The 25964-nt window shown below is 32.2% G+C and overlaps 1 protein-coding gene across 9 annotated transcripts in view; it reads right to left on the bottom strand.

The window, feature by feature from the left end:
* Positions 1–25964, bottom strand: part of Nek1 (NIMA related kinase 1) — a 167925-nt gene that overhangs the window by 122856 nt on the left and 19105 nt on the right. For 7 of the 9 annotated variants that reach the window (XM_071610527.1, XM_071610529.1, XM_071610530.1 and 4 more), the window contains exons 7-16: positions 23013–23080; positions 22792–22878; positions 21800–21854; positions 19206–19406; positions 15497–15557; positions 12082–12233; positions 1036–1095; positions 736–795; positions 598–645; positions 274–348 (exon numbers count right to left, since the gene is read on the bottom strand). In XM_071610527.1, the coding sequence (XP_071466628.1) occupies positions 274–348; positions 598–645; positions 736–795; positions 1036–1095; positions 12082–12233; positions 15497–15557; positions 19206–19406; positions 21800–21854; positions 22792–22878; positions 23013–23080 (867 nt within the window). The remainder of the gene's footprint in view (positions 1–273; positions 349–597; positions 646–735; positions 796–1035; positions 1096–12081; positions 12234–15496; positions 15558–19205; positions 19407–21799; positions 21855–22791; positions 22879–23012; positions 23081–25964) is intronic. The other 2 variants (XM_071610531.1, XM_071610533.1) reach the window with 1 other exon arrangement.

Raw genomic sequence — 25964 nt, 5'->3', positions numbered from 1 at the left:
CTGATTTGTATTTGTGATTCCTCTGACAGGAACAGAGTTATCACAGTCTTCAAATGAAACTTCTAAAAGCAATATTTAGTGTCACATATTAGCATCAGTTTCATATCAAATAAATGCAGGAGAGCTAAGAAATAATATTAAATGTTGGAGACCTCTAGATATAAATTAACTGTGCAGAAAAAAAGAGCAACCAATAATATATAATTTAAAGAGAAAGATGAAACTGGAGAAAATAATAACAGTAGTATAACTATGTTGGTATTAAATACCTACCTTTACTTCACTGCTTCCACCAGCACTTAGCACATTTTTCCATCCTTGTTCCCTGGCCCTATTTATTCTCTCCAACTTTTGGGGAAACAAACAAACAAACAAAAAAAAAACACCATTTCAAGTATTTAACATAAATACCTGAAATATATTTAGCAATAAAATGGAAATCAGTGCATATTTCTCATATTTTTATTGGTACATTGTAATTATACATGATGGTAGGATTTGTTATTACATATATGTACATGCTCAGTGCACTTCTTTAAAAAAATATATGGGGGAGAGGAAGAAATGTACCACGAAAAAAATGAATTATCCCCTTACCCTTTCCTTTTCTTGTCTTTTCATTTGTTCAGCCTTCATTAAACTAATCTGTAACAATTTAAAGACATACTTCTTAGAACTCAAAAGTATTCTCACCTTCAAGTTGGCAAAAGAAGAAAACTAAGGGAAAAAACCTACCTGATCCTTTTGCTTCTTCTCTTTTTCAATAAAGTCCAATCTTCTCTTTCTTGCTTGTTCCTTAAATTAAAATAATAATAATAATAATTTTTACTGATAATAATTCCTACTTTTCTATTTTCTTCAGGAAAGTTAGTATGCCAATGGCAGAAATAAGCCCAAGGAAGTTAGGAAAAAATGCTTTTTTGTTTGAAAGAATAAGGAGGAAAGGTTTGGAGGTTTTATATTGTAAGATTTTGTTTCTCTTTTTAATAATTACTTTTGCAAAGCTTTAAAATAAGCAGACAGATGTCTTTATACCTCAAACATTTTCCTCCTTTCTTCTCCAGGATTCACTTTCTTCACTGGAGTTTGATGGGCCTGGACAAAAAGTAAAACTACAAATTAGATAAAGACTTTAAGACACCCATTTAAAAATTCCCAACTTATGGAAATTTAAAATAAGAAATAGGTAATGTCAATACTGATATAACTTTTTTGAAAATTATCTTTATAAAAAAGAACCACTACTGTTTGTATTTGAAATGCTTTCTGCTAGAAATGCTAGATTTAAAGAAACTATGTAAAAGTGTTCTTCCCCATTTATCAACTAGTTTTGTCCTCATGTATGGATATTAATTGTAAGTTTTCTAACCTTATGATAAAATATTATTTTAAAAGTCCAACAATGAAGACATAAAGTTTTCTTTGAAAATTACACAGTAGTATGTTCACTAATAAAATTCAAATAAGAATAAAAATTTATAGTCCACTTCATTCCCCATTCCTGAAGTAATTGTTAATATTTTCATGAGTATCCTTTCATTTATTATGAACTTAAATATATATGTACCTATATACATATACAGAATTTTAGCTTTTATAATTTTACATGTGTAATAAAAATGTGCTATTAGATTGGAAAAAAAATTTTTAAACAATGTGCCTTGACAGTTCTACATCATGTTAAGCAAACTAACAATGACAGTATTCTACATGGAGCTCTAATTAATTTAACCATTCCTCTAAACAACAGCCACTGGGCTGTTTCTAAAATTTTCCCTCTTTATATGCAAAAAGGAACTACTTTATACATACAGCTACATGTTGAGTCTTTTAGAGGGCATGTTTTAAGAAATGGAAATATAGGATAAAAAACATTTCAATGTTGAAAAAAAAAAAAACTGCCCTCCCAAAAAGGCTTTTCCAATTATACTTCCACCCATTTCTCCACATTCTCACAAATACTGAATTTTCAGACTATCTTGAAATTCTGCTCCTTGAAAAGGCTAAGAATATCTCTGGTTGTATACATAGTATATTCACACCAATTTGTGTCTTCATACATGTACTTTAGATAGTAATGATCATCACATTCCACCATCATTTTGTGCTCTATATATGTAATAAGAATTGTAATGCATTCTGCTGTCATATATAAATAAAAAAATTTACAAAAAAAAGGCTGGGGCTGGTGTGGGAAGCCATTCTCACGCGTGACTGGGTGACTCCCGGTTTGGGTCTGAGGCTTCTGCCTGTGTCGGAATTTTCCCGGCCCTCTCCTGATGAGAGAACCCGTCCGTGTGGGGGTGTGACTGACCACTGACCCCGGGGGCCCAATCACTGACCCTGACCTTGGAGTGCAGTCCCCCCTCAACCTTCATTGGATGGAATTCTCCCCTGAATTTCTTGTTCCCCAATAAAAGGCTACTCCCAGGCGTGTTCACTCTCTCTCTCTCCTGCTAGCCCTGAGTAATCCTTGCTGCCCTGCTGGGCGGTTAGAGGTTGGAGCCAGAGAGGGGAGCCGTCTCGGACCTGGCAATAGAAATAAGGTAACTGAGTCTGTGTGTTTTATTTCGATCTCTTCTAGCTAACTTTTATGCCAAGAACCTCATTAATGAAACCATTGCGCAGGCCGCATGGTGGAGGCTGGGGTTATGGCTCCGCGGTAGAGCACTCGCCTCGCACATGCAAGGTCTTGGGTTTGATCCTCAGCACTACATAAAAATAAATAAATAAAAGTTATTGTGTACAACTACAAAAAAATAAATATTAAAAAAAGAAAAGGCTAAGAATACTTTCCAGGATATCAGATATGTTTATTTCTTCTTTTATGAATGAATTATTCACCTAATTTTGGGGTTATACAACTTTAGGAGCTCTTTCTATATTATGGAAAGAAAGATGGCCTATTATAGGTATTTTAAAATACTTTTCCCACTTCTTTACTTTAATGCCTGTCTATTCTTTTACTGCACAGAAGTTAATAACTTAAATACAGTTAAATCTACCAATCTTTCTCTTTATGGTATTCTGCCTTATTCTATCTTGGTAAGGAAAACATTTTCAATTTTAAGTTTCCTTTTTACATTTAGATCTTTATCTGAAATACATTTCTGATAATGAAATGAATAGAAATCTTTTTTTTCCTTCAAAAATCCAATAATCTCAACAACTTATTGAGAAATCTCTTTCCCCATTAGTTTGAAAGGCCTATTTTATCATATGATAAACACACACACACACACACACAATCACCACAAATACATATTAGTTTCTGGAATTTTCTGTTCTGTTCACTTATCCATCTTCTCTTTTTCATTCCTCTTTTTTTTTTTTACACTGTGATATAAAACCACCCATAGAAAAGCAGATAAAAGACAGAGATTTAATTAATACAAAGGAAATACCCATGTAATCATCACCCAAGACAAGAAACAGAATACTGACAAAACTGAAGTCCTCCAAGTACCTTCCCAAACCCCCTACCTTTCCTACTGAGGTAGCTGCCATTATGACTTCTGTTATTACCATTCTCTTGGTTTCTGTTATTATTTTAAGCCTGACTAAAAAATATATTTAGTTTTTTGTTTTATAAAAATGGATTCGTATAATACATATTATTTCAGCTTTTTCTTCTTTTGATCAATATTGTTTTTTAAGATTTGCCCTGTATTGTTTGAATCCACATTCATTTTCTTCATTGACATACAGTTTATTGACATAGATTCTTTTCTTTCACAATTATCTTGTACCTTTCTTGTAAGATCTATTCTGAACTTTGAAATGGGGGTTACTATTTCTTTCCACTTCATTTTCTAGCCAATTACTCATTTTTGAATGTTGATCTTCTACCCAACTACTTTATTGAATTCATTAATATAGTTGTCTGCTGTTTCATTAGAATATCTAGATGGCAATCACATTATCCGTAAATAATGTATGTTTTCTCTTCTTTTCCAATATTTATGTTTCCAATCTTTCCCTTTAATTTCCTTGACTAGGACCTAGCAAAACATTTAAGGATGCCAATGTTAATAAACACCCATGATTTATTCCTGACTTTAATGTTTCCAATTTTTCATCATTACATATAATGCCTTTGGTAGATAGCTGTGTGCGTGTGTTTGTAACACTGTATTAGCTTAAAAGCTTTGTCTTCTACCTTTTGAATCGAAGAATTTTTAAAAACAAAGATTAGTGTTAAATTTACTAAATTTTTAGATTGTACTGAGGTGATTTTTATAAAGTTTTCTCCTCTAATCTGCTAATGCAGTAAAATTCTAACAATCAAGTTTTCTACTTTTGATCCATTCTTGTATTTCTGAAATGAGTCCTACTTTATAATCATTATTCTCTGGATAATTTGCTTGATTTTAGTTGTCATTTTAAATTCTTTTTTAGGATTTTTTAATGTGTGCTCAGAAGTATAATAGACCTATGATTTTCTTTTCTTTTTATTCTGTTAACTACCCAATTTTGTAATCAAGGTTAAATCATTAAATTAATGCATTAGATTAGATTAATGCATAATCCATTTTTCCAAAAATTCAAAATATAATTCTCTACATACCAAATAAAATAAAAGTTATTTACAAAAAAAATTAAGTTATCATACATCCATCTTACATTTCTCAGCTATAGAATAAATAATATTTTAGAAGAATACTGTATATAATTTTTTGTCTGTGTTGGGTTTCAGTACAAAGGAAAGCAGATGCTATTCATATATATTTTTATGCTATTCATATGTATATTTTTAGTTTTCAATAAATATTTATTTTTATATGTGGTGATGAGAATTGAACACAGTGCTTAAACACATGCTAGGCAAGTTCTCTACTACTGCACTTGACCCCAGCACCCAGATGCTACTTTAAAAAATTCCTTTGTATAAAAAATTCTTCATGGTCATTTATATTATTATTCAAACAATTCAGCATTTGATTAAATCATGCAGTAACAACTCTGTTTCAATAGCAACTACATTTTAGCAAATGTCAATGTTATGAAAAAGTAATTTTAAATACTATTCATTGTTTGAGTTTTCTAAATTTTGTAGAATGACCAACATAGGTAGGTACTAAAAATCTGAAAAGCAATTCAGACCCTTACAAAATAAAAATGACACCTATATATTAAAAATTAATAAGGTTGGGCTGGGGATGTAGCTCAAGCGGTAGCACGCTCGCCTGGCATGTGCGGGGCCCTAGATTCGATCCTCAGCACCACATAAAAATAAAACAAAGATGTTGTGTCCACTGAAAACTAAAAAATAAATTAAAAAATTCTCTCTCTTTAAAAAAAATTAATAAGGTTAATTTTGAAACTATAGCTGTTAAATTATATTGCTCAAAATATATAAAGAATAACTAGAGCCAGGTGTGGTGACGTATACCTGTAATCCTGGCAGCGTGGGAGGCTAAGGCAGCCTCCTGCCTTAGGATCACAAATTTGAAGCCAGCCTCAGCAACTTAGTGAGGCCCCAAGCAACTTAGCGAGACCCGGTCTCAAAATAAAAAATAAAAAGGGCTGGGGACGTGACTCAGTGGTAAAGCACCCTGAGTTCAATTCCTTATACGAAAAAACTAAACAAAATCCTACAAAGGCACAAAAGTTTCCTCCTAGTGAAAAAAATTCAAAAAGATATTTAAAGTTTCTGTTCAAAAGGAAAGCATGATAGATAATGTATATGGTACATAGTGCATCTTCTACATTTGTGGGTTCCATATCTGCACATTTATATATACAAAATATTTTTTTCAATGTATTTATACTGAACATGTCCAGACTGTTTTTTCTTGTTATTATTCCCTAAACAATACAGTAAACAACTATTTACATCAGCACTTGCATTGTATTAGGTATTATAAGTAATCTAGAAATAATTAAAAATACATGGAAGAATGTATAGATGTTATAAACTAACACTATGTCATTTTACATTCAAGAAGGACTTAAACATGTGTGGATTTGGGTATGTGCAGGGAGTCTTGAAACCAATCCTCAGAAGATATACCAAGGGTTGACTGTATTTCCCTTTTATGAAATGAAATTATTTGGCTTCAAATGAATATATTATTTAATGAGTCCAGTATTATTTATTTATAAGAAAATAATAAAATATATAACACCATCTAGTTGGTTCATAAACTTATAAAAAGAGAATGATTCTAATATGCTTTGGCATTTTTACTAAATGACCACCATAAACCAATCTATTTTACTGTTACAATATTTTGCCTCAAAGCTAAAATGTGATAAATAGTACTAAGTTTAAAACTTGATTCCACTCTCATGACTTCCTGACAAAATAATCCAAGCAGTGAGTCACCAGAACCATCATATCACACACACTCACTGTATTACTAGTCCCTAACTCCTAACCTCCAATTTTGACTAGTTATTTCAATTCAACTTCCATTTAAAACTAACCATGTACCTTACCACTTAAACCAGAAAAAGACACTAGAATTGATTAAACGCATGCTCAAAGATTTAAAGAACAGTGGCTTTCAAACTTTTTCTAAAAGCAACCCACAGTAAGAAATATGTTCCCACCTGAACCTAGAGAAGGAGTGTATGCACATGTATACACATAGTCCAAAGTTTCATAAAAAGTCACTACACTTTATTCACTAAAATGATTTTGTCACAATTAGTGGATAGCAACCCCCAGTTTTAAAATAGTTATGAGAGACCTCTGGAGACACTATTTTTGAAACACAAGAAATAAAAATTGTAGATAATGCTCTTCATAATATTTTAAAGACTCAGTTAACATTTTCAGGCATGTTCTATGTATAAAGAATTTAAATTAGTGGATACGGGGAGTAGGAGTATAGATCAGTGGTAGTGTGTTGGCCTAGCATATGTGAGACCCTGTGTTCAAACCCCAGCATCAAAGGTAGGGGGGTAGTAAAATGGTGACAAGTGTTACCCAGGAACTTTGTTAAACACACACACACACACACATATATATATATAATATATATATAAAACAATGCCATAATCAGAGCACTAAAGTTGATTTTCAATGTTAGAAATGCTATTAGGTTCCAATAATAATCATGGTTTTCAACTTCCACGGTTTTCTGATTTTCTTCCTTTGTTGATATGAATACTCAAAAACAATTTGGTTGTCTTTTAAAAACAATATATAACTGATAATCTTGATTTTGGTAAATTTCAGATTTAGGTAAACACAAATAATTATAAAGCATCACTGGCCACAACTGTGGCACTGCACACTGTACTCATTACCTTAAAACACTTAAGTGTGAGCAAATGCTTTGACCTTAAAACACTTAAGTGTCAGCAAATGCTTTGAAATATTATATTTTGTATAGGTTTATTTCTTTTCCTTTTATTTTTTATTTTAAATTTATTTACTTATTCTAATTTGTTATATATGTAGTAGGATGCATTTCAATTCATAGTACATATATAGAACACAATTTTTCAAGTCTCTTGTTGTACACAAAGTAGATACACATATTTATTCTATAAACTCCAAAAACTCTTACATAATCATCTTCTGTAGAAAGAAAATATATAGTATAAGTATTCCACGCAAATGAACATTATTATTTGGCAAAAAGAAATAAAACAGTGACACATGCTAAAACATGGATGAACCTATAAATACTATGCTAAGAGAAGCCAGCATAAAAGACCACCTATTATACTATTTCATTTATATGGAAGAATCAGAATAAGCAAGTATGTAGAGACAGAAAATAGATTAGTGATTGCCTAGGGTTGTGGCAGGAGTCCTTCTCCCATTAGTAACTGCTAATGGGAGGATTTCTTTGGGGAGGAGATTGGTATGTGCTAAAATTGGGAAAATGGCTACCTAAATCTGGGAATATGCCACAAATCATTTAACTGCAAACTGTTAGTGGGTGAATTATACAGTATGTGAAATATATCTCAATAAATCTCTTTTTTAAAAATACATATCTGCTGGATACACTGTAATCCAATAAATAACTTGGGAGGCTGATGAAAGAGGATTAAAAGTTCAAAGGATTAAAAGTTGCCTGGGTAACTTGGCAAGACTCTGTTATAAAACAAATAAAATAAAATGGTCTGGGGATATAGCTCAGTGGTAGAGTGCCCTTGGGTTTATATACTGGGCATGCACGTGTGCATGAGCACACACACACACACACACACACAAAAAAAACCAAATCAACAAACAACACAATAAAAAATACATGATTTCTAAGAGTTTCTGAGTCATAATTTTTGGACTCAGAGCTCTATATTATATATTTTGACAAGTTCTAAAGGTTACTTCATGTAGCCAATTTAGCACCAGTATATTTGTGAATCACAGATACAATATTTAACCAAATAATTAAAAAGTATGAATTTGAATAATACAGCAATTTGGTATAAATGACTAGATTTTATACTAGTATGGGACTAGAAGAAAAGGCTTACCTAAGATACCTAAGAGAATCTTGGGTAAGTTACATGAAGGTAGACATTTTCATCTTTTTTACATATAAAACATTCAAGTAATCTGAAAATAAAAATGCCACACTGTTCCTCTGAGATCATGTAGGTATTTTCAGAACACTATTTATACACTGAAGAAAAAATATAATAACATAAAACATCTACACTTAAAAATCAGAACCAAACCCAATCAACAAATGGGCCAAGGACCTGAACAGACACTTCTCAGAGGAGGACATACAATCAATCAACAAGTACATGAAAAAATGCTCACCATCTCTAGCAGTCAGAGAAATGCAAATCAAAACCACCCTAAGATACCATCTCACTCCAGTTAGATTGGCAGCCATTATGAAGTCAAACAACAAGTGCTAGCGAGGATGTGGGGAAAAGGGTACACTTGTACATTGCTGGTGGGACTGCAAATTGGTGCAGCCAATTTGGAAAGCAGTATGGAGATTTCTTGGAAAGCTGGGAATGGAGCCACCATTTGACCCAGCTATTCCCCTTCTCGGTCTATTCCCTAAAGACCTAAAAAGAGCATGCTACAGGGACACTGCTACATCGATGTTCATAGCAGCACAATTCACAATAGCTAGACTGTGGAACCAACCTAGATGCCCTTCAATGGATGAATGGATTAAAAAAATGTGGCATTTATACACAATGGAGTATTACTCTGCGTTAAAAAATGACAAAATCATAGAATTTACAGGGAAATGGATGGCATTAGAGCAGATTATGCTAAGTGAAGCTAGCCAATCCCTAAAAAACAAATGCCAAATGTCTTCTTTGATATAAGGAGAGTAACTAAGAACAGAGTAGGGTCGAAGAGCATGAGAAGAAGATTAACATTAAACAGGGATGAGAGGTGGGAGGGAAAGGGAGAGAGAAGGGAAATTGCATGGAAATGGAAGGAGACCCTCAGAGTTATACAAAAGTACATACAAGAGGAAGTGAGGGGAAGGGGAAAAATAATACAAGGGGGACAAACGAATGTCAGTAGAGGGGGCAGAGAGAGAAGAGGGGAGGGGAGGGGAGGGGAGGGGGGATAGTAGAGGATAGGAAAGGCAGCAGAACACAACAGACACTAGTATGGCAATATATAAATCAATGGATGTGTAACTGATGTGATTCTGCAATCTGTATATGGGGTAAAAATGGGAGCTCATAACCCACTTGAATCAAATTGTGAAATATGATATATCAAGAACTATGTAATGTTTTGAACAGCCAACAATAAAAAATTTAAAAAATAAATAAATAAATTCATATTCAAACATAAAAAAAAAAAATCAGAACCAAAGTACTGAAATGTGTTCATGGAGCTCCCTCTGGTGGCTTAATAACCACTCTTGTTTTAGCTGTTAATTAAAAAACAAGCTGTGATTATAGGAACTAAAGCAAAGAAAGTCTTCTGATACTCAAATATTTTGATGAAATGCTGAGTAATGCAACAAAACACATATTTTGATTAAGTGGTTATGGTTTTCCTTATAAATTTCTTATTTCCAACCTAAAAATTTAAAAATTCCAGCAAGTCTTGTAAATCTAAATTTAAAAGATATTTTGTAATTGCTGGGGGAAAAAGAAGTCTTCTAAACAAATACAAATCCTGTTAACAATCAAGAAAAAACACCTTAAGAATCATACTTAAAATACTTTAGAAATTTGCTAACTGTTCCCCCCAATCCTGTTTAATTCTTTTAATTGTTAGGATATTTGAAATTTTCTTCATACATTTATTTGTTATGTTTTCTAGTTTTTTTTCTCTGTTTATTTTCCTTTATTTTTTTCTATTTTTTCATTGTGGTAAAATATATAACCACACTTACCATTCTAACTATTTTTAAGATTCAATACTGTGGAATTAAGTACATTCACATTATTGTGCAAAGAAATTTAGTTTTAAGTGTTCTTAACATAAGCTATACAATATTCCAAGTACTAATACTATTTAGTTTTCAATGGTCAGGGTTAAGAAAATAATGCTTATCTTCCTAAAAAAGCTTGACTTCTCCTGAAGCCCAAACATTTGTAACTATCATCTGAATCACTTGTCTATTATTCAGAATATTCGATAGATAGCATCAATTATGCAGAACATTAGGAAATGGAATCTCAAAATTCCATAGCATGTTGTTCTTGTATAATAAATAAATATTAATTGAAAATGAGGGAAACAATAAGAAAAATAACATTACATGATTCTAAAAGATACATGACAAAAACAATTATATGTCTATTTTTAAGAAGGACAAAATATCTTTACTTTATTTATTTTTTATTTATTTTTATGTGGCTGAGGATGGAACCCAGTGCCCTCACATGTGCGAGGCAAGCGCTCTACCGCTGAACTATAACCCCAGCTCCAGAAATTATATGTTTGACTACAATACTGCTCAAAGGTGATGAACCTTCTATTATATCATTAGTTCAGCTCACCAAGATTCTAATCTCTAAGTTCTCTCAGACTAATACATGGCCATCTAGAGATAAGATAACTCTATATCTAGAGTCCAACAAAGTATGTATTCCTTATTGATAATGGCATCAGATAAATATACCTGCATTCTCTGGCCCTCACCAATAGTAGTTTTCTTCCCTGGGAGGGCAGATATTATACATGAGTATATTCCAAATCTTAAGATGGATTTCAATTGTAAAAACTATATATCTCAAAAATTAACCATGAAATAAATTTACTTTGAACATACATTTTACTGAACTCTATTTAGAAAAACATATTCCAAGGAATTTAGGATCCAGGACCTGAATTTTTTTAAAAGGACATTTGTAAGAATACAACCAATGTAAATTATTTCATTTCAACAATATGTAATGCAACCACAGAAAAAAGTTATCCCTTTAAAAATTACTTCCCTAAAAATAGTTAATAAATATTTTAATTTTCTCTGTTCAAATCACTGTGTAATTTTTGTCTCCTGACTCCATGCTGACTTATATAACTTATTTGAAGACTCATTTATAGTAATCATTTGGAATTATTTTGTGACAGATTTTTACCAAAGTGATGGATTATTCTGACTATGAAGTTTAACTTGTTCATACAAATATATACAGATAGGTGTGTGTATGTATATGTAGTCCCAAACAGGTGCCATATATCACAGCACACAATACTGACATGTAAAAAACATTAAATTTTCTACAACTGACACTGGGTGCTTGCGCATGTAACTTAAATGTTTTCATCTGAAATATGATAGAGTAGACTGTATGACTATATTCCTTCCAGCTCTATGATTTAATTTGTGAGTAATCATTTACAACATTTCCCCAGATGTTTATCAAGTATATCACAGATATTTACTTCTATCATGTACAAACCAAATTGTTCAACTCAAGTCATTCAAAAGTGATTACATTTATAACATCACTTTATTTGTACTGCACAATCTAGTTTCTTAATATATCTATTAAAAGTTTCTGCAAGACTTCTGGTAAGACTTCTTAGTATTAGAAGTCTAGTACAGTGGAGAACAGTAATGTTCCTTGATAATTAATAAAAACAATCCCATGAATATCAAGATAACTCAATTGAGCTACTATAAGACCAAATTGATTTGTTGCTAGTCAGAGTTTGTAACATGATCATACCTGTTTATATTTTTGAAGTGGTTTCTTTTCAAGTAATTTTTTATCTCCATGTTTCTTATATGTTAAAGGTATTCCATATTTAGCAGCAGGCTTTGTGATTTTCTGAGCAGGCATAACAGAAACCAAGCTTTGTCCTGAAGTTGGCCTTTTAGCTACATAAAAAGACATAAAGAATTTTTATATTAAATTTTTAATTAAAATTCTTCAAGATGGCACTTTTTCACTTTCTCAATTACAGCATTTGAAACTTTCTATAAAATACCTTATTTATTCCTGAGCATACATCAATGACATCTATTTTACACTAAATCCATCTTTGGAAAGAAGCAAAGATCCAAACTCCCCTAAGATGCTGAAATTCCTCATATATAAAAAAAAAAAAAAAAACACCCTAAAATTGACTGGGGGTAGGAGGGTTGTACGTATCTGTGAATACATTAAAAAAGAAAAGAAAGAAAGCCCAATAAATTGTAAATTCTAAATGGGTAAAGTTTATGGTATATGAATTCTACATCAATAAAACTGCTCAAAACAAATTTTAATTTTTTTTTTTATAAATTACTTTAAAGCCAAGCAAAGTGATATATTCCTAGAATTCCAGCTACTCAGCTACTAAGGCAGGTGAATCGAAATTCAAAACTAGCCTGGGCAATTTCATGAGATCTTGTCTCAAAATAAAAAAAGATAAAAAGAGTTAGAGATGTAGCTCAGTGGGGAGAGTATCACCTCCCAGTCCCTCAAAAAAAAAAATTATATTAAAAAATCAAATCATAAAATTCAAGAGCAACTGGTAAACATTAATTCCATCACTATGAGCAATTTTCCCCCCTCCATATATGGTCTGAATAATGTTTACACCTAGAAGAACAAACACCTTAAAACATTCATTAGCTTAAGGCACCACAAGATAGGTATCTTTATACATTGTTGGTAAAAAATAAATAAATCAGCCAAACTTTCTGGAGGACAAATCTATATCACAACCACTATTTATAAACTGATTTTAAAGAAATAATTAGAGAAACATAAAAATGTATGCAAGAGAATAAACCTTACAGCATTATATATTTAATCCTCATTGAAGCCAAGATGAGATTCCGTCTAAGAACAATAAGTTGAAGAAAAGAAAGGAAATTCTACTATTTATTCACATCTCTCAAGGATATTAAATGAATTCAAAGAGTATGAGCTACATCACCCTTACCCAAACCCTCTTTCCTCTTCTATTTTCCACATGTGCCAAGGTACCTCTGTGCTCAAACTCCCCCACAGCCTGAGTAGGAGCTTGCTTTCTTTCTTCCTTTTCCAGCCCACTCTCTAGCTCAGAATTTTATCATGTGCTAAATCAATTTAAATCAATCTTTTCCAACAAGTATTCTTCCTTTTTAGGAGGTGAAAGGAGAAAAAAATTTAACTGGTAGTTTACAATAAAATACTACCATTAAACTCAGATCTTCAAAGAAAATGTAATTGCAATAGAAAGTGTTCATCATAATAATGTGAATTAAACAAAACTTTGTTTATAACATAATCGTAATTCAAAGTCATTATGAATATGTCATCACAGAAAAATATATTAAATAACAGTGTGTGTTAAAATTGGTGTATTTTTTCTCTTTAACATTTTAATAATGAATACATATCCATATAATTTAGTAAACTCTTTTAAAAACAAAAAAATGTTAGCAATTTGGTTGGCATGTTAGAGACTCAGAAATAATTTATGTTGATGATGTGTTACACAGTGTGATGGGGTAAGGTTTTCTAAATATATATTTACATACACTGACCTGGAAACTAGTAAGTGTGAGAAATTCAACCACATGATCAAATTAAGAGATTCAACCTACGAATGAATTAGAACACAGATATACAAAGTCACAATACTGTAACTTGGCTAATTATACTAAAATAACCACAAAAATGTGTGTGCCAGAAAAGTGACTGTAGGCACAAATGCATAAAAATGATGATTCCCAAGATACAGATATGAATAGTTCCCAACCCCATTCCAGAGAAGAGGGAGAAATATTTATCTGATTTTTGAGTACTTCTCAGGTTTAGTGTCAAGGTTGCCTCTAGCAAGAAACAATGTAGAGGCTGGAGTCCATAAAAATATTTATAAACCCACTAGCAATACCACCTTATTTTAGCCCCATACTATTGAACAATTCCTTCTTTCAAATGCTCTTAAAACAAATGACTTTCTCTTTCGAATTCCTACATAGATTTATCCACATGGAAAGAATGTCTTGACTGATGTTTTCAGCTTTTGACAATGAGCTTTTTGATTAAGATTTGACTTATGAAGCTTGACTGCTAGGAGAGATCATGCCAATTCTGTTATTCTTAGTCACTTGTGAAATTCTGTGTGGAGTGAGTTATTTCTTAGGGACCTACACATTATACAATGAGAGAATGAGTTTAAGGGTCATTAAAAGGAGCTAAGTGGACTTGGGGATATAGGTGAGGGGCAGGACACTTGCCTAGCATGCATGAGGCCACGTTATCTCCAGTACCACATTTAAAAAATATATATATATATATATATATAGCTGGTCTTCCTGAGAACAAACTGCCATGCCATTTCCATTCTATATGGACTCATGTTATGATAGTTATATGTATTAATCTATCCAAACTCAAAAAAATATATTCCTCAAACCTTACATAACCTTTCAATGATTTTAGAAATCACACCTTTCAATGATTTTAGAAATCTACTCTGATTCTATGCAGGAAAAAATAGTTTCCTTCTCACACAAATGTGTGTGTGTGAGTATATGTGTGTATGTTTATGTATATCCATGCATTTATATAGGTATAGGTATAGTTAATAACCACATAGGCAATTCTACAAATTTATTGCCAGTAGTCATACTTAAAAGAAAACCTATGCTTAATAAATTCATATAATTTAAGAAAATTTTAGAATATGAAGTATTTAAAGAAAAATAACTTACACAAAGATTTATAACTATACTGGATAGTCTATAACATTCTATAACAATGTTCTTAGCAGAGCATTTGACAAATATATAAAATTGCAAGCTAGGTTTAATTTTTAAACATTTTTTAGTTGTTGATGGTCCTTTATTTTATTTATTTGTAATGTGGTGCTGAGAATTGAACCCAGAGCCTCACACATGCTAGGCAAGTGTTCTTCCACTAAGCCACAGCCCCAGCCTTCAAGCCAGGTTTCATTTAAATAAGACAGATAAGAAACAAATTTTTAATTAATTTATCAAAAAGTATTGTACAGTGCCATATATTGTAAGCAATTTTAAGGCATATTTCTTCTAGCTTAAATTTAGCCTACAATCATCCCAATTTATTCTTTCTTTTTCATCTATATGTCTACATACATTTCTAATATAATTAGGAATTGTCACAAACAGATGAAAAGCTCATTTACCTGTTATAGGCTGTGCTCCAAACTTTGAAAATGTTTTTAGACAAAATTCTTCTGCAATAAGCTTAGATTAAGAAAGGAAAAAAAAAAGTTAAAAAGATTTTAAATTTCCAAAACCAAAAGACCCTACCCATGCATCACAATACAGTTTTTCTTTTTTCAGTCATATGCTGCCAAAAGAGCTGTTCAAATTAAAACCAAATAATCCATTCAAAAAAGTCTCAAGCTAACTCCCTCAATCTTTTTATTTTTATTTTTTTTAGTTGTAGTTGGACATAATACCTTTATTTTATTTATTTATTTTTTATGTGGTGCTGAGGATCAAACCCAGCGCTTCGTATATGCTAGGCAAGCGCTCTACTGCTGAGCCACAGCCCCAGCTCCAACTCCCTCAATCTTACCAACTTATTTTTATTACTTCTCCAGACGAGGTTTCTTCTCAAACTAATCTAATGTACAACCTAGACAGCCATTTACCACTTACTTGCTTCATATGCAAATACTTAAACAAAATTACCTATCTGGAATAATCTCTATGTCTATATGCATTCATATCCATCATTTACTTCAAAATGCTTCAAGAGTCATGTGTTATCTAAAGATACTCACTCAGAATCATTTCAGCATATTCAATGAGTTCACACACAAAAATTGTGAATGTTACTGGATATACATTCTTACATAATGTTTTTCAAAATATTTTTTTTAGTTGTAGATAGACACACTGCCTTTATTTTATTTATTTATATTTATGTGGTGCTGATTGAACCTAGTGCCTCACACATGCTAGGCAAGTACTCTACCACTGAACCACAACCCCAGCCCTACTCTTACATAATTTCATAAGTGTCTCTTTTTATCCTTACTTTAAACATTTCATTACTTGTTCCTCATCATGTGCAAACATTTTCAGAAGCAAAAATCACTTACATTTCCTGAAAGGAATTTTCTCTCCCTACTCCAAATTTTTTAAAGTGTAAAATTATGAAACCAACAAAGATTTAGCTTCATAAGCTTGCATTTGTTTGTTTGTTTAAACTGGATAAAGACAGGAAAGACAAATGAATTTTCTCTTTTTCCAAGAGAAGTAAGGCCTAGTGGAAAGAATAATCTTTAGCTACAATGGACCAGACTGCAACTGGCAGAAAACCATAACCTAAGATGGTTTTCTTTCCCATTAAAGATCACCTATAGGGGGCTGGGGTTGTGGGGTTGTGGCTCAGTGGTAGAGCGCTCACCTAGCATGTATGTGGCCTGAGTTCGATCTTCACACTACATAAAAATAAATAAAGGTATTGTGTGTCCAACTTCAACTAAAAAATAAATATTAATAAAAAAAGAAAAAAAAGATCACCTATAGGTCTCAAACCAACAGAATTAGTATTATCGGGACTATTAGTTATACAAATTCTCAAGCTTTACCTCAGAATTACTGCAACAGAGATTGTGGTGGGTGAACCTGGAAAACCCCTCCAGGGGATTATGATGTGTGCTAAACTTTGAGAAACCAGTACAGTAAAGGATAAGTGTAGGTGAAAGTGGTTCACAGGTATTATAGAGCAAGTATGTGAATGTTTTCTCTTCTGAACATCTGCATTTTTTTTCCTTTATGGATGAAAATGGATGTTTCATGATCTCCACCTTGCTCCAAAATTGAATAATTTTTCTTACTGAACATGAGTCTTTTATTTACAAGCTCATGTGAATTGAGAGATGAAATCATAGAATCCAAGAAGATTCTGGAATCCCTATGTTGTGCTAATACAATAGCCACTACATATGTCTATCATATGTCTATCTTTTGAATTAAAATTTAAAATAAGTGTAATTTAAAACTCAGCCCCTGAATCACACCAGCCACATTTCACGTGCTCAACAACCACAAGTGGTTAATGGCTATAATGTTTGAAAATACTGATATATGGAACAGCTTCATCTTCACAGAGTATTCTACTGGACAGAACTTATATCCACGATTTGTCAGGTCACATCCAGGAAGAAATGCCAGGGTGTACAACATTGAGAACTAGGCCCTAGCAACCTTGGCTTATGGCACTGAGAAACTTTAGGTATTAAAAATTAAAACTGTACAAACCATTACAAAAATACTAGAAAAAAAGTTATAGTAAAATCACAAATTGTGTCAAAATTACAGCCTTAAAAAATTACCACATACTGGGCACAGTGGCACATGCCTATAAATTCCAGCTATTCAGGAGACTGAGGCAAGAGATCACAAGTTCAACCCTACCCTCAGCAGTTTAGCAAGACCCCGTCTCAAAATAAAAAATAAAAAGGGCTGGAGATGCAGCTCAGTAGTAGAGTACCTCTGGGTTCAATCACCAGTATAAAAAAGAAAGAAAATGTCACAAATTTTCTCTCCTGAACATGAACAAGTAAAATGTAACAAGTAAAAAATGAACTCAAAGAACAAAAGATGTAAGTTTTCATGAAAAATGAAATCTAAGAGGTACTTAAATACCAATGAGGAGGGTCAATGTATATATTAAACATGTAACATTAAAAATTCCATTTGTTAATAATCATAATCTGCTCATTCCTCCAATGAATTTTGCATATTTCAAGCTTTAATATTTTCCCTTGTATTGCTAGCTCACTGAATTCCAGTGTTTTGGCCTTGGATTAAGTGTCCTAATTGCTTGAATGGGGCATAGAAACTTTTAACAAGATTAAATGAAGTCATTGTTCTTCTCTAGTAGCTGCCCCCAAAACAATACATCATAAAACTGTCCCTATAAATGTTACTTATAACAAAGAACTCTTATAAGACACCCACATCTCAGAGGTTGTTGCTATGTTCTATACAAGTAAACTTTAACTTTCAAATTTTAATTGGCTTTCTTGCTTACTAATGCATTCTTTTGGTATTAATAGTGAAATCCACATCTCTGTTTTCTGAGGAGCATTTGTTCACAGGAATGTTCTCTTAAGCCAGAAGGATATAAAGTTATACAACCATGATTTTACTAGAAATTTTCAAAATTGCTTAAGGTTGGTTATTTTAATTAACAAACGTTACATTAAACAAGAAAAGTAAAATAATTCCAATTTCAAAGGATCACATTTTCATGAGTAACTCATGCTAACTGATTTGATATACACTGATTTATAAAACTGGTCACATTAAAATTCAGTTCAACTCAACAAATATTTATATATTTGAATACGAGAGGAAAAATCATGAGTCAATAATTTAATACACATACATAAAAATGCCCACAGAACAATCATTTCCAATCATTTTTTTGTCAAGTAAAATATAATTTTAACCATATAAAATCTGTGATAATATATTTATATAGTATAACAGACTGATACATAGATGGCATCTAATATATATTAAATATTTGGAGCACTTATGTGCTAGCCCATTGAGCATTCTATTGTACTATCTTTAATTCTCCTAACAATCTTACAATATAGATATATTTATAATCCCACTACAAAGAGAAACAAAAAAAGGTTTAATAATTTTAAAGTTAGGAACAGAGAAATGATGTACAACTGGGAAAGTAAAGAGAAAGAAATGGAGTTAAGTAAGATGGAAAAAGGAAAATGACACCAATATAGTTTGAAAAGGCATCTCATTCCCCAAGGTTCTGATATGCTTTCCATAAAAACAAAGCGCAGTTTCTTACTAAATACCATAACCCTATTGCTTAATTTTAATTATAAAATTAAAAAAACATACCTGAGGTGAGAGAAACTTTTCAATGCGCTTGGCTATAAAACCTTTCTCCAATATGGAGTTGACTGATGGTCTATCCCTAGGATTTCTTTTAAATAACTGAGAGAGCAAACTGCGGAGATCATAGGAATAATGCAAAGACACAGGTGGGAAAGATCCAGATATTATCTTCAGTACCAGGTTTTTCATATTGCCAGCTTCAAACTAAAAATCCACAAAATAAATCAACATATATGAAACATAAAGAAACTGAAACTGGGATTATCATCAAAGAGAAATAGTTTTTTCCTATTAACAGAATAGAAATACAACGCTCTTTCAAATAATTTAATCAGCATGTGTTCTTCTGTGTATCTGTAAATTTATTTCAAAACGAATATTAGTTTTCAAAAAACAAAATGTGATAATTTAAGAGTAATTTTTACTTATTCAAAATGCTAAGAAATGAGATAGAATTAATGAGAGATTTTAGATAATAATCAAGATGATTAAAAACTATGTCTTTGGGGTAGGAAAATTAGGGTCAAAGAACCAGAAAGGAGGTGAGTGGTTGTGGCTCAGTGGTAGAGTGCTTGCCTATTATGTGAGGCACTGGGTTCAATCCTCAGCACCAAATAAAAATAAATAAATAAAATAAAGGTCTAAAAAATACAATAACATTATTTTAAAAAAAAAGAACCACAGGGCTAGGGATGTGGCTAAAGCGGTAGTGCACTCGCCTGGCATGTGTGCGGCCCGGGTTCTATCTCCAGCACCACATACAAACAAAGATGTTGTGTCCGCCGAAAACTAAAAAATAAATATTAAAAAAAAAAAAAAGAACCACAAAGGAGGGGGTGGACAACAATCTTTTAGTCTTCATTTAAAATCTTTGTTCCTATGCTAATATCTAGAATAGAAATTAAATATAAAAGTATTTAGGCAAAATATAACAAATAAACCTGCTAATTACTTTCCTATTAGTCAGTGTCTATTATAAATTTTGTGTGTGATGCTCCAAGCTATAGAATCAGCAATATGGCAAACATTCCAACACAGAATACAAGCTATGTTAAGAGTAATATACAAGCCAGGTTCAGAGGCACATGCATGCAATCCCAGCAGCTCAGGAGGCTGAGGCAGGAAGATGACAAGTTCAAAGACAGCCTCAGCAAAAGCAAAGTGCTAAGCAATTCAGTGAGACCCTGCCTCTACATAAAATACAAAAAAGGGATGGGATTGTGGCTCAATGGTTGAGTGCCCCTGTATTCAATCCCCAGTACCCCCCAAACTAAATAAATATATAAAGAGTAATATATATTTTAGGATCAAATACAGTATAAATTGAAGTTTAAAGAAAACAGAGGTAGGGCAGTATAAGATCTAAAGATTTCATTTTGAAAAAACAAAAGCAAAATTATACTTTTGATAACTATGCTAAAGTAACAGAACTGTTGTATACTCCTGATATGGTAAAATACACATTGAGTTAAATGTGCCATAAATTAAACATCAGCCATTATAACAATTATAGAGAGTTCCATTAAGTGCTAAGCTCTCCCAGAACATTTTAAGTATATCATTCAGTTTATAAAAATTAAGGTCAATTTTATAGAAATATCTGTATACCTAAAAAGGAATCCTAAATGCATAAAAAATATGATCCTCCAATGAACTTTCCTTTATGTCTCAACTAACAAACTCTTCATAAATAAAGATTACTTAGCCCCAGGTGTCCACTAAAGAGTAAATAATATTAACGAAAGATTTAAACACACAAACATTTAATGTTTGTACCTAAAATGATGGTATCACAGAAAAACTAACCAATTCGTTTACACACATATCTGATAAACACTATTCCACATCACTTTGGCAGCTTCTACTTTTTTTTTTCCTTAAGAAAGAAAAAATGAAATCTAAGCCTATATAGTTGAAGTATACACAGCCACTAAAAAGAATAACAAAGAAAAATAGATCCCAAATAATAAAAATAGGCTCTAAAACTGTTAAAACCCCAAGATTCTTTATATTTTTATGTATTTTCTTAAATTTTTGGTAACAAAATTTTTTTTTGTTTAATCAGTGGGAAAAAACATGTTAAAAATAATTTTGAAATGAAAAGTGATTAATATTAAATCTATTTGTGAAGAGTATTCTCCCTTTTTGGTGTATTTTTGTGCTGCTTTAAAAAAAAGATAATAATAATAATAAATACTCTGACTTAAGGAATATTTAAATTGATAAAACTCTTAGATGAATGTGTTGAATGAAGTTCTTTAACTTAAATAATTTAAGTGATTCTAAACTCAAATTATTTGGGTACTCTGAGAGAACTTGCTAAAATGAAACTAATAAAAATATTCAAGTTTAAACTTCAAATTTATAATAAATAAATTTAACATTGAGGACAAAATATATTTCTATCATCAGAAATAACAGAAAAAAATATATAACAGCAAATATATAACATTCATATATACTAAGGGTAAATCAATTTAGATTCATACTTCAGAAAATATAGCAAATTTAAAAACTGACTTAGAGAAACATTTCTAGTATATGAGGTCATCTGAAAGATAATACAATTTAAAAATACTTCAGAAACTTGTACTTACTGCATGTTTAAGTGTACACATCTCATAAAGGACACAGCCTAGAGCCCAAATGTCACTAAAGAAGACAAAAATGAGAAATTTCTTCTTAGTATGATATTTAAATTTTTTTTTACATTTAAAGGAAACAAAAGCAGCATGGGAATGTTTTAGAAAAAGATACTACATAAAACATTTCCTTTAAAACTGAAATTTTCAACCATCACTAAATGACAAGAACAGCTGTCTCAGATTAGAAAATATTGTTGTCTAAATAATCAATTTAAAGTGTCATTAAAGAATTAAAGATTTAAAAGAAAAATATCAAAACTTTCATGTCCATTCCATGTAGTTATTTTTATTTTGCAAAAGTCAAGTGACCTTATTCAATTGTTTGCAAAATGCCATGATTTTTAAAAATACTACAAAAGCAAAACATTATTTTAATTAACATAAAAAAATTAATTTACTAAAATCAAATCTAAAAGAAATCTATAAAAGCCAACTAACATTTCTTGGTTGGGATTTTTCAATTAGAAAGAGGAACAGAAAATAAAGGGTGACTAAAATTCAGTGGCAAGGCTGCTCTTTCCATCCACATATTACACAATCTGTTAAGTCATAATTCAGATCAGTGATTATGGATATAGGCACCAGATAGTTTTGATACTGGCCCCACCACTTAGTAGACTGAGTAATTTCAAAGAAGTTAGTCTATCTCGCAGAACTTGTTTTTTTAATACAGAAAGCATTTAAAACAATATCTGACATATAGAATGTGTTCAACAAAACTTAGCTATAATTCAATAGGAACTGACTATTGAGAACATTCTATTTCCAATTATAACTTAAGTAATAAAGTGATTCTACCTATAGTTCCTTTTTTTACAATTTCCTTCATCATATGTGTGTATATTTACATATGTATGTTATTGATTTTAGAATAAATCTCAAGGTTAACAAATAGAGTATAACAGAAAAATTTAAAGGAAAGATAGCATATCATTTTAAAATACCTTTTATTATTATAAGGTTTGTTTTCACAGATTTCAGGTGACAGATAGTATGGAGTTCCTATGCAAGTTCGAGCCAGCTCTACAGTACTAGAACAACAACAAAAATCATAGAAGAAACTTAAGATGTTAAAGACATAATAAATTTCCATATATACATAATCATTGATTGAAGTTTCACTGAAGATATTATATCAAAACAAAGTTGAAAATTGATCTGTTACCTATTGAGAACTCTAGCAATTCCAAAATCCCCAAGTTGTACTGTTCCATCTTTGGTTAGAAATATGTTCTGTGAAAGAAAGAAAAAAAAAAACACCCAAATATTGTTACAGTCCAGTTCATTGTCTGAGTCAACAACGTTTTTCATAAAAATTAAGCCAGTAAAAAAAAAAAAAAAAAAGCTTGAATAACTAAATTTTAACATGTAAAAGAACAAATGTAGTCCCCTACCTCATACTGTACACAAAATTAATTCCAAGTGGACTCTAGACATATAAAAACAAAAAATATAAAACTCCCAGAGAAAAATATAAGAGTAAAATTTAATTGGGATAGGCAATGGTTTCATACACAATACCAAAAGCACTAGCAAAAAAAAAGAAAAATAAATTGGATTTCATCAAAACTAAAACCTTTTGTGCATCAAAGGACACCATCAAGAAAGTGAACAGACAACCCACAGAATGGGAGAAATGAACTTGCACATTACATATCTGAAAAGAACCCTTAAAGTCAGCAACAAAAAGACCAAAAAAAAATCCTATTTAAAAATAGGCAAAGACAAATATTTAAATAAAATGTTCCATTTAAATAAAATGTAACGTATATAAACTCATAGAGACAGAAAATAAGATTCATGATTGCCAGGATCTAGATGGAAAAGAAATGAGTTGTGACAACTAACTGGTATAGTTTCTCTTTGGAGTCATAAAAATGTTTGGGAATTAGAGACTGGTGATGGTTTCAAAACTCCATGAATATATTAAAAATCATTAAACTGTACACTTGAAATGAGTGAATTTTATGATATGTAAAATATACATACCCCTGGAAACACCCCACCCACCAAAAACCTGCCTAAAAATTCAAACTAGTCTAAATGTAACCAGTCAGCCTTAAGAGTTTCCAGTAATTTAACCAACTATTTTGCATTCATAAATACAGAATTCTAATGTTTGGTAACAGAAATTTCGTTCTTTTGGGGGGCAGGGTGTTTGACCAGGGATTGAACACAGGGTCGGACACTGAGCCACATCTATAGCCCTATTTTGTATTTTATTTAAAGACAGGATCTCACTGACTTGCTCAGTGCGATTTTGCTGAGGCTGCTTTGAAGGTGTGGTCCTCCTGCCTGAGCCTCCCAAGCTGCTGGCATTACAGGCATGTGCCACCAAGCCTGGCATTTTCCAGAGGAAACATTCTCCTATCAAAAATGTAGAGCATTGCCAGGCGTGGTGGTGCACGCCTGTAATACTAGAGACTAGGGAGGATCACTGAATTCAACCCTGTCTCTAAATAAAATGCAAAAAAGGGTTGGGGATGTGGCTCAGTGGTTTAGCATCCTGTGAGGATGGCCTTAGGCCTGAGCTTAAACAACTCCATTTTAAAAACTCCAGTTTAAAACCTGCAGTCTCACCAGGCACATCCAATAGATCCCTCCAGAATGGCCTCAAACAAGTTACTTCCCCTCACCCTGATAAACAGAGTAAAGCCTCTGGCAGGCTGTCCTTGCCTGATAAGAGGGAAAGGTGAGAAGATCAGGGTGGCGACCACCAGACCAGATGACCCCCGGGGTAAATGATGTCATGGAGAAATCAGATGGTAGCTGATAAGGATTGAAAGCGGGGTCAAAAGCCCCCAAACTTAGTATAAATAATAGAGCTAATGAACAGGGATTCAGCCAGGCGAAACAAGGATGCACTCGAGCTGGAGGCCTGATGAGGACCTGATATCCCATCACTTGTCATCATTTCCTGATTCTCTGTGTGATCCTCACTGCTCTCAAACTCTACTGCCTTGTCTGGACCCTGGTGAGAGCTGCAACTTCTCCTACAACCCCCTCCTCAACCAGTAGTCCACTCCACTCCAGGAAAAACCTGCCTTGGTTCCGGACCTGATCACTGCAGTGTGCATCTGCTGGACGTAAAGCCTAAGGCTTAAGACTTTTGATCTGACATTTGAACTTTAGCATGCAGAGGGAATATCTATCATTAGCCTGTCATGATTAAGTGTGTTTTACAGTGCTTAGAATTAATCTAGAATTGTTTGCTGTGAATTAATTAATCCAGAATTGTTTATTGTGAGTTGAATATGTCTACTGCAGTGCCTAGCATTAAGGATTGCTGTTTTCTTGATTAAGAACCTATAGAGTGAAATTGTATTGACTACTTTGAGGGGATAAAGCACTGAAAGGGGCAGAAGCGCATGGACATTCTTTATTTCTCCCCTCGACTGCATATGTCACAATTCTACCCCCTCACGACACATTCCTGGGTTCAATTCCCAGTATCAAAAAAAAAATACAGCATTAATGAAAGAAAAGTGAGCCTCACCAATGTACAACACTGTGAAGTTTCATAATAGGAACAAACAGAACATCCTAAAATCTTTCAGAGAAAAGAAATAAGGATAAGAAATTATAATGGCTTTAAATTCCTGAAAGCAAAGAGCCAGAAACCAAATAAAAACCAAAATTTTATAGGAAAACAATTCCCTACCTAGATTCTTTGTTTGTTTTTTTGTTTTGGTTCTACCCAAAGCCACACTCTCAACTCTTTTTATTTTTAGAGACAGAGTCTCACTAAAATGCTGACGCTGGCCTTGAATTAGCAATCCTCTTGGTTCAGCCTCCTGCGTTGTTGGAATTATAGGAGAGTGCCACCATCATGCCCAATCTCTTAATTGGAAGTTTATTCCATTAATGAGAAATAGAATAAAGTAATCTTCAGACATGCAAAATCTCAAAAATTCTACCTCCCATACATTCATTTTTGATTGTGTTCCATCATGGGGAGAGAGGAAATCAAAGAGAGAAAGATATGAAAAGGAAGCAGGCGATCTAACAGAGGATTATTAACCCCAAAAGAGGATTTCTAGAAATAGATTGAAGAAGGAACAATGAAGACAGATAACACAATGCACATTGAACAGGGTTCAAAATCAAGCTCAATACA

This window comes from Marmota flaviventris, chromosome 3 (assembly GCF_047511675.1).
Source record: "Marmota flaviventris isolate mMarFla1 chromosome 3, mMarFla1.hap1, whole genome shotgun sequence".
In the NCBI taxonomy this organism is placed as follows: Eukaryota; Metazoa; Chordata; class Mammalia; order Rodentia; family Sciuridae; genus Marmota; species Marmota flaviventris.
The sequence above is the reverse complement of the archived record's forward strand: the minus strand, read 5'-3'. Positions and strand labels throughout refer to the sequence as shown.